This window comes from Oratosquilla oratoria, chromosome 7, assembly GCF_046742065.1.
Source record: "Oratosquilla oratoria isolate Oo_2021 chromosome 7, ASM4674206v1, whole genome shotgun sequence".
In the NCBI taxonomy this organism is placed as follows: Eukaryota; Metazoa; Arthropoda; class Malacostraca; order Stomatopoda; family Squillidae; genus Oratosquilla; species Oratosquilla oratoria.
In genome coordinates this window covers 42,911,892-42,922,349 of record NC_134783.1, presented here as the reverse complement: position 1 = coordinate 42,922,349, position 10,458 = coordinate 42,911,892, and the positions used below count along the sequence as shown (strand labels likewise).

The window sequence follows — 10,458 nt, the reverse complement described above, 5'->3', positions numbered from 1 at the left end:
TGTGTTCCGGGACCCACAACTAAACCAAAGCCTCCCCAGACCATAACTGTTGCCTTGTCACTCCTGCAGACTTCTATGCTCATCTTCTTTTTCTGGCCCATCGGTCAACATCTCGGGTCATCTTTGAATTGATAGATCGTTATGGAATTTAACACTATGACGAAATTAATTTTGCTGAGAACTTGTTAATTCACGAGAACATCGAGACAACTAGATGGAGAAGACTGCAAGAGTGACGTGGCAGGGGTTGGTATAAGTAGTAAGGGAACTTAGAATGTAAAATATCAAAGAAAAGAAAATTTGTAGAGGCAGGCAGGCGATCCTGTCACGTGGTGTGCAAGCATATATTACATTGTATTATATCGTGCTGTTACAAGTAGGCTTGTCTGAGCTTAGGATAATATACATTTATTCTTGATTCTGTGTGAATATATTTTGTGTATGAGTTCACATGGGCGTCCGCATGTATGTCCACGTGTGTGTGTGTGTGTGTGTGTGTGTGTGTGTGTGTGTGTGTGTGTGTGTGTGTGTGTGTGTGTGTGTGTGTGTGTGTGTGTGTGTGTGTGTGTGTGTGTGTGTGTGTGTGTGTGTGTGTGTGTGTGTGTGTGTGTGTGTGTGTGTGTGTGATTCACCATGGTCTTGGATCACGTGTTGGACTCATGATCGACAGCGATTTCTCTCCCAGAAGAGAGCTCAGAACTCATACATGACCGATCTATAGGGAATGATGTGACCTTACACGCACACACACACCCAACTCCCCGCCCACGAGAGTTGGAGTAACGACTCGCAGCGCAGCGATACTGAAATTATTTCAGCCCGGGGGGGGGATTCGAAACCGGACCTACGTAGTGGCAACCGGGGACTCTACCAATTGTGTGTGTGCGCGCGTGTGTGTGTGTGTGTGTGTGTGTGTGTGTGTGTGTGTGTGTGTGTGTGTGTGTGTGTGTGTGTGTGTGTGTGTGTGTGTGTGTGTGTGTGTGTGTGTGTGTGTGTGTGTGTGTGTGTGTGTGTGTGTGTGTGTGTGTGTGTGTGTGTGTGTGTGTGTGTATGTGCGTTCTGCAAGATTGATCTACATTTTGAACAGTCACATGATCGAAACAAACCAATTCTCAATTTCGAATAGAAAGATAAAATTGTTGATTCCAATACGCAGAACAAACACATGTACATATGTACATTGGTGAACAAAAGCTTCGAAGTATCCTAAGGTTTTTATTATGCAAAGATAGGTTCTGTTGTTGGTTAATTGGTATTTTTCTGTACAGTATTGATCTTACAGTGAAATATGTTTTATTTTAAGGTTATATATGTATATATATATATATATATATATATTTATATATATATGTATATATATATATACATATATATATATATATATATATATATATATATATATATATATATATATATATATGTATATATATATATATATATATGTTTATATATATATATATATATATATATATATATATATTTATATATATATATATATATTCCGAATACTTAGCAACCAGCGATATCTCTGGATAACGAAAAATATGAAAAAATTGGGTCAGGAGTTCTGACCATGACGATATGCGTACATGATGATATGGTATGATATCATACATCATGATTATAGCTTTGCATGTGATAGAGACAATGACGCCTGGAGATCCACACGCACGCTCAAACACACACCACACACACACACACACACACACACACACACACACACACACACACACACACACACACACACACACACACACACACACACACACACACACACACACACACACACACACACACACACACACACACACACACACACACACACACACACACACACACACACACACACACACACATGGCACACATACACACGGCACATACCCTACTCGTACACATATACACAAATATGGCTAATACCTTACACACACACACACACACACAGACACACACACACACACAAATAAAGTATAATGGCATTTGGAAAAAGCAAAAATAGATTATCCGGCAAATACAAAATTGGAACAAAAGAAGTTATAGAAGTAAATTCAGAAAGAGACCTAGCAGTGATCATTTCAAATGACATGACACCAGACAAACATGTAAATAAAATAGTTGGAGAAACCTACAACTTAATAAGATCAATGAAAGTGGCCTTTGACTACATGGACGAGGAGATGGTGAAGAAAATCCTAGTTACACTGATAAGACGAAAATTAGAGTATGCAGCGTCACCCAGTACAAAATAAATAAATAAATAAATAGATAAATAAAGAAACTAGAAAGAATTCAAAGAGCACTAACAAAGATGGCACCAACACTCAGTATGCTGACATATGAACAAATATTAGAAAAACTAAAATTATTAACTCTGGAGCAAAGAAGAGAAAGAGGCGATTTGATATCCATATATAAAATTATGATGGAAACCCTTGACAAGGATGATCTACTTAAATGGGACAATAGAAACACAAGAGGACACAAGAAGAAACTTAAGAAGGACAGTTACAGAAGAGATCTGAAAAGGAATATCTTTCCACATAGATTGATAGATACATGGAATAAATTAAAAGAGAAAACAGTGAGTGCTAAAACTATACACGACTTTAAGAAAGAACTGGATGCGGAAAGATACAGCTACGGGTCCCTCCGAGCATAGCTCTTCTCCCGCAAATTACAGCTAGGTAAATACAACTAGGTAAATACACACACACACACACGGCATATACCCTACACGCACACATATACACACATACACAAACATGACACATACTTTACACACACATGCGCGCGCGCGCGCACGCAAACAATTTGGTGCTTGCGTGTGTGTGTGTAAGGTCGCATCATTACCCACAGATCGAGTAATAACTGTCGATCACGAAACCAGCATGTGATCCAAGACTGTGGTGGTGAATCACACTTAAGGGATTCAATGCTACATGAAGTGATGATCTAGTCCACGGTTCGCCAGGCAGAACTAAAATTCTTTCCCAGCAGGTCTTTTCTCTTACTCGGGGGCCACTGCAAAAGCAAGTAGCATGCTAGTGTGCCGCCACCTTTGCAGTTCAGCTCCTTCGGTGATGCACACTCTTCCCCAGATGAGACCATCTGTGCACCCTCTCTGGCCCCTTTCCTCCCCATTATTCCCATCAACACCCCACAGGACGCTATTATGCCTTAATTGGTAAAATGAGGCGAGGGGGGGTCACGATATTTCTCTCTCTCTCTCTCTCTCTCTCTCTCTCTCTCTATATATATATATATATATATATATATATATATATATATATATATATATATATATATATATATCTCCCTTTCTCTCTTTCTCTCTCTCTCTCTCTCTCTCTCTCTCTCTCTCTCTCTCTCTCTCTCTCTCTCTCTCTCTCTCTCTCTCTCTCTCTCTCTCCCTGTCACTCTTTCTCTCTCTATTTATTTGCGCACCAGATATGGGTGGCATTGACATACTTGCACTAGAAAATATAAAGGAAATAAACTAATAGTATATATATATATATATATATATATATATATATATATATATATATATATATATATATATATATATATATATATATATATATATATATATATATATATATATATATATTTGTCTAATATTGAGTTGGCGACATCATGGCGTACGTGACGTTAGGTCGTCGAAATCTATGTCGAACGTAAGAACCACGCGTGGCCTGAGGCGGGCGGCGGGGCGGCGCTGTCGTCAAATGAGAAGGGAGGGGAGGGGGTGGACATTGTGTCAAGAGGGGAGGGGGAGGGGAAGGGGGCGATATGACTCATCGACCCCACCCAGAGCGGAGTTGTTTACGGTGCATTCTCTCTCTCTCTCTCTCTCTCTCTCTCTCTCTCTCTCTCTCTCTCTCTCTCTCTCTCTCTCTCTCTCTCTCTCTCTCTCTCTCTCTCTCTCGCTCTCTCTCTCTCTCTCTCTCTCTCTCTCTCTCTCTCTCTCTCTCTCTCTCTCTCTCTCTCTCTCTCTCTCTCTCTCTCTCTCTCTCTCTCTCTCTCTCTCTCTCTCTCTCTCTCTCTGGCAAATAACACGATTATCTTTTATTGCTTTGGACCCGCGCTATTTTTCTTTTTTCTTTTTTTTTTCTTTTGCTCGCTTGGTGTCTCGCTCTCTCTCTCTCTCTCCTCCGCGCTCTCTCCCTCTTTCTCTCTCTCTAAAAGGTCTTCCATGAACGGCGCGTTCGCTCCGAACGTGACTTAATCACACACCGTTCGGGAAAGTGTTTGCGGTTCGAGTACGTTCGCTCGAGGTGTTCAAATGGGTTTGGGTCGTGCTCGCTCGAACTGCGCTGGGCGCGCTTGTTCTGTTTGCTCCTTCTTGCCGCGGCGCAAACAGCTCGGTTCCCTCCGAGTCACGCGCGCTGTGCGAATCCGCGGGACCGGAATGGATCGCGGGCTATGACCGCCCTTACGTGGTGAAACATTTTCATCTGTTAATTAATTTACTGAAATTAATAAAATCCTGTCATCCAGGAGGAACCAAGATGAGAGGGAGGGAGGAAGGGAGGGAAGGGTGGTGAATGGGTAGGGATGAAATGGATGGGAGTGGAATTATGGCTATTGACTTTGGCTACCTCCCTTGTAAGGGGGAAAACCATTTGTCTATATGTATGTATGTATGTATGTATTTACTGAGAAAAAACATATCTCTTACAGTTAGAATCACTTACACAAATTGACGAAAAAGACATAATTTTAAAGTATATATCTATTTTATTTTTTTAATGGAGAACTGCTGGAGTATTCCTCGAAATTTACAGATGTATCTCTCGCGATTCGCCATTTGCGATCCGTGGTTTAATATGAATCGTGGATCTCAAATATACCACTAGGTTAAAGGAGCGAAATTAGTTAAACATTCACATCGCTCTCACTCACGCAAAGACCGTAAAAAGAGAGAAATAAAGAGCAGAGGCAGACCCTGACATTAAGACCACGCCGTGACGTCTTTTTGACGGGGAAATCCCCTCCCCCCCTCAACACGTGTGGCTTTAAAATCACGATTCTTTGTTATGTGCTACAACTCTCCCTCTACCTTCCCCCCTCCCCCCTCCCCATCTCCTCTCTCCTTCTCTCCTTTCCCTCTCTCCATTCCCCATCTCCTCTCCCCCCTTCGCCCTCCCCTCTCCCTTCTCCCCTCTCCCGCTTCCCCATCTCTTCTCAATTTCTCTCCCCTTTCCTCATCCTTTCTCCCCCTTTCCCTCCCCTCCCCCCAGCTTCCCCACCTCCTTCTCCCCCATCTTCCTCCTGCCTCACGTCGCCACGTGGCGGTGAATGACAACCGCTTGAGAGGTATTTCTTCTTGTCTCCGCAGAATCGGGAAGGGACACGACGCCGCGGTGCCATGCCTGCCAGCAACCGCGCTAAACCAGCCATGGAAATCTACCGTCCGCCAAGTAAGTGACTAAAACGAGTGAATAAATGATTGAATAATTGAATAGATAAATCTAATCTTTCGACGTTGTTAGCTCCTCATCTTGACCTCGGCTCCGAGGCTTCACCTTCCCTCCTCCTTCCCCGCCCACGAAAAAGTCACGAAGTTGAAACTTATAACTTAACAAAAGAAAAGAAAATGTTATAACCGTACTTTATGGTATGCTGTTGACTATTGTACCTGCCATGGCACGATAAGATGCTCTCAGATTTAATTCCACTATGAGTGGTGTTTCAAGTCCCAACAACTTGACTTTTTTGTCTCGTTCTAGTTCACTTGTAACTGTCGAAACTATTCTTATTCATCAGCGAGGAGTTATTCCATAATCACCCATCCGTTAGTTGCTAATTGGGTGTTTCTAGATGATAATGATGAGGATGATGGTGGTGTAACTTCATTTTTTCTAAGCAATGATGGGAACTAGGATGAGTGGGGAGTTGGGTTCGGCGTGCACGTACTTCTCAATTTCGAGATTTCGTATTCTTAGTCTTTTTCCTCAATTTCGTATTCTTAGTCTTTGCGTCCATGGGGACAACTTTTAGTATGTTTTCCGAGCATCAGTCATGGGCACGGACAAAGCATCTACGCAGTTCTCAAGACTTTTTTCCTTGACTTTTTCCTAGATGATCATTTCATGTTTACCTTCTTTGGTCTATCGCTTCGGCAAGATACCTTTGATACCATATTCCATCCTTCCCTTCCCTCCTCTTCCCTTCCCTCTTCTTCCCTTCCATCTCTTCCCTCCTCTTTCCTTCCCTGCCTTCCCTCCTCTTCCCTTCCCTTTATTTCCTTCCCTCCCTCCTCCCCCTCCCTCAGGATCTGACCTCCTTCTTCGTCCTCCTTGCAGCCCTGCGAACCCCAGGAATTTTCGACGGTGGCAATGGGGAAGTGGTGTCCTTCAATGGGAAGAACAACAGCCACAACCAGAACCACCACCACCACCACCACCACAACGGCAGCAGCAGCGACTACAAGACTAACTTGAACGTGAACGCCAAGGAGTTCGTGAGCTCGCGCCAGGCGCTGCAACACTCGAAGTCCTCCAGCAGCGTCCCGTTCCATGTGAGCCACTCTTGCTGGAACCTCTCTGCCCTTCCATGTCCCGAAAAGCAACGGTATTCGCGTCGGGTCGGGTTGAGTCGCCTCTGGGTCGACTCGGATCGGGTCAGGTCGACTTCGGGTCGGGTTGGGTCGCCTCTGGGTCATCTCGGATCGGTTCAGGTCGACTTCGACTCTGGTTGGATCCTATCAGTTCATATATTGAAGGACTCGAGGGTTTAAAGCTTAAGAAGAACGAAAATACCAAGATCGATGGTGTAAAATTTTCAAAACTGATTTTGGGAGCAGGGGTGGAGTCCGTTTTAGAAAGTGAATGTCAAGCAAAGATCTTATCCCTGTCACACATTTTATTTCATGACTTGGTTAGTGTTGGGTGTTTTGGTGTCTTATTTTCCTCTCGAAGTTAGCAATGTAACTTTCTCACTTTAAGACGTAGTTGTAGTGGGTCGGATTTTTTTTTATATATTTTTGTGATTGTAGAATGTATTCATAGAGATTATTGTATTCTTAGTGCTTGCATCATGCTTTACTTGACCAGCTGGGCGTTTTAATATACAAGCCTGTTCGCGTGCACATACACACACACACACTTACACACACATACACACACACACACACACACACACACGCACACGCACACGCGCACACGCACACACACACACACACACACACACACACACACACACACACACACACACACACACACACACACACACACACACACACACACACACACACACACACACACACACACACACACACACACACATATATATATATATATATATATATATATACATATGTATATATGTATGTATGTATGTATGTACGTATGTATGTACACTCGTATGTTTAATTTTCCCATAATGTACTGATCGACATTGCTTGTAAATTTACAAATGATAATAGTAAGGTCCTATAATCTATGGCGTTGTATCCTGTGAAAATACCGTTAAGAAACTATGCCTAGTAAGTCCTTTGTTACCTCGGTATTGTACGGGGCACTTTCAACTCCTTCATCACCGCGACGCCCTCTCAGTTGAACAGAATTGCCTGGTTCAAACCATAACAAAATATTCGAAAGTCCACAACCCTTAACCGAAGAACTGAGCTTCTCGAGGGCGGCGTCACCGTGATGAAGGAGTTCCTGGTAAAAGCCTTAAGGAGTAGTGAGGAAGGCAGGTTGTCTTCCTAACCCCTCCACCCTCGTAGTTTTGTTGTTGTTGTTGTAGTTCTTCCCGTAGCGACCCTTCCCCCGCTAACGTCCAGCTTCTGCTCTCCCTCGGCCAGACACGCAGCAGTAATGGTTTGCAGCACTCCAAGTCGGGTGGTAACCTCCGCCACGCCCCCCACCAGGAAGGCACCACCAACCACGCCCCCAACACCACCTCCAGCAACCACCTGGTGGACCAAGTCTCAGGGTCCCCTCCGTCCGCCAGGGTCCATTTCGGCGAGCCCAAGGAGAACGATACCGATCACAGGGTAACGTTTCACGATCTCGGTTACTCCTTGACCTGAGGACGACCTCAGACTTGAGGACGAACTCACACTTGAGGATGACCTCAGACTTGAGAATGAACTCACACTTAAGTATGGCCACAGACTTAAGGACGATCTTACACTTGAGGATGACCTCAAACTTGAGGATGACCTCAGACTTGAGGACGATCTCAGACTTGAGGACGACCTCGAGGAGGTACGAGCAGGGCAGCTCCTCTGCTCTGTCGCCTTCGACTTGAACCTGAACACACGTCAAAGCGAAAATTGATTCATTGGTTTATTAATGCGGAAAGCTTTGTTGTTGTTTAATTCAGTCTCGGTGAATCACGATAGTTATGGAGACAGACAAATGTACATCTTCATTGGCCACAGGCATAGACTTGTGATGAAAGAAATGAATAACACATGGTTAACTGTGAAACACGAACACATTAAAAAAAAAATTAGTAAGATCTTCCCTAAAGCCCCCGTCACACATTCAAGATTCTTGTCAAATGTTGTTATTTTGAAAAGCTGGAAGACGACTTCGCTTTTCAATACATGACATAAAAGTGATTTGACGTTTGGAGATTTGAAAAATAAAAAATTGTAACCCAAGTCGTCTCTACTCAAACAAACTCATTTGAGTCCCGTAGGTGTGATGGGGGCTTTAAGGCTTAAGACATGGGTGTCTTAGTTAATATATAATCACCGGTAGGGTAACAATGGAAGTGGGACGACGTCTTGTCGTTTACTGGCATTTGTTTTGAAATGGGGGTTGGTGACTTCGGACTTGTGTGTAGTGGTTTTGGGCTTGCGTGAGGTTGACAGCATTGTGCCTACTTGATCACCACGCCTATTTTTTTTTTTTTTTTTTTTTTTTTAGTATACTAGAAAAAAAATTATACTCTCTTATCACTCTCGTCTTTTTTTTTTACTCTTTTTTCATGTACCAGAACAAATACTCCGATTTTTTCTCTCTTTTTCATATACCAAAGCAAATTGACCAGTAGCTTACTAGTCTCCCGTTTTTTATTTTGTCTTTTCTTTTTCTTTTGGAAGGCCGTACTTGAAACAGGTCTTCATAGAATCCTTAGGATTTGACGCTCAGATTAGGTATCAGAGCTGAAGAAGGAGGTGCAGATCTCGGACCACACAAAACAATATTCTTTCCCTTCTCTGGGACAGATAGCTTAACGCTGTTATTTCAGTTACAGAAAACTAAATTTGTATATGAATAAGTCAGAGTAAAATTGTTAAAGTGTAAGGGGTTTGTGTATGACACTTAAGATATAAAAATGACTTGGGGGATAACCATGGGATTAAAGTAAATACCTCAAGAAAATTAATTCCAAGGTCGTAACATGAATCTGTGGTTCTTAAGATGCTGCAGTCGGCAAAACAGTGTTTACGTTGTTATGGGCGAGATGAATGCAAAAGTAGATCTCAGTAGTGAGTGAAGATTTTAAAGCCATGGGCCTCATGACAATGTATTGTTGTTGGTGACAATAGATTGCAAGGAATAATGGTCCCTTTTTTAGCGAAATCAGTAGATATATGGGCCTTGATTTACCGTATTGGAATACATATTTAATATAAGAAAAAATCGTTAGACTATTCTTGCTGAGTAAGTGGACCATGTAATACTTCCTTTTTTTTCTCTTAGTAAAAGTATTCAATGCCTTCTTAAACTACGTTGTTCAGATATCACGCATAGCTTTGGAGCATTAGACTGCCTTCATTTGGCTTTTCACGTTTATCAATAGCCCCCTTTTTAAAACCGTTTCAGGTCGGCCTTCAAATAGTTTTTGCTTATGGATGTCTCTCATTAGAACATTTATTTTAATTTCCTCCTCTTTGATGATGTTCCTCCTTCATCACCCCAACAGGACACCTCGTCAGGAAACAGGACGTCGACCTCCTCCTCCACATCTCCCTGCCCTCCCATGTTCTCGGTGTCCTCTCTAGCCCAGGCGAGCAACATTAAGCGCTCCAAGTCCCTGAACGCAGCCGACATGCGTCACTCTGTCCTCCTGGGAGACTCCTCCTCGTCCCTGACCACTATGCCCGACCTGGGACCCTTCTCTCCAGACATCCAGAACAGTCTCAACAAAACGCTCGCAGGTGAGTCAGGAAACGTGAGGTCTTCAGAACTCCCTTACCCTACCCGCTTGTAGTTTTTAAGTTACTCTCCCCGCCTCTCCCTTCTTAGTCTTCATGATCCTTCCTTAATTCTACCCTTCCTGGAGGTTGAATAGTGATGTCTAAATATATCAAATGTGTCCACATTAGTCGCAACTGTCACCAGAGTCGACATGACGTCACAAAGCCAATAGGACAGAACGATATGACGTCATTCCTAAACCCCGCCTCTTTAGACGTGGACAGATTTTGTAAACTCAGAGTTTTCGACTAGATTCTAAGCACGTATGAATGATATACTTATCTATTTATCACTTATC

The 10,458-nt window shown here is 43.0% G+C and overlaps 1 protein-coding gene across 11 annotated transcripts in view; it reads left to right on the top strand.

Annotated features, from left to right (window-relative positions):
* The window catches only part of LOC143027117 (uncharacterized), a 249,394-nt gene that overhangs the window by 232,335 nt on the left and 6,601 nt on the right, over positions 1-10,458 (top strand). For 10 of the 11 annotated variants that reach the window (XM_076188133.1, XM_076188141.1, XM_076188137.1 and 7 more), the window contains 4 exons: positions 5,339-5,420; positions 6,306-6,520; positions 7,808-7,999; positions 9,886-10,120. In XM_076188133.1, coding sequence (XP_076044248.1) covers positions 5,339-5,420; positions 6,306-6,520; positions 7,808-7,999; positions 9,886-10,120 — 724 coding nt within the window. The remainder of the gene's footprint in view (positions 1-5,338; positions 5,421-6,305; positions 6,521-7,807; positions 8,000-9,885; positions 10,121-10,458) is intronic. The other variant, XM_076188142.1, reaches the window with a different exon arrangement.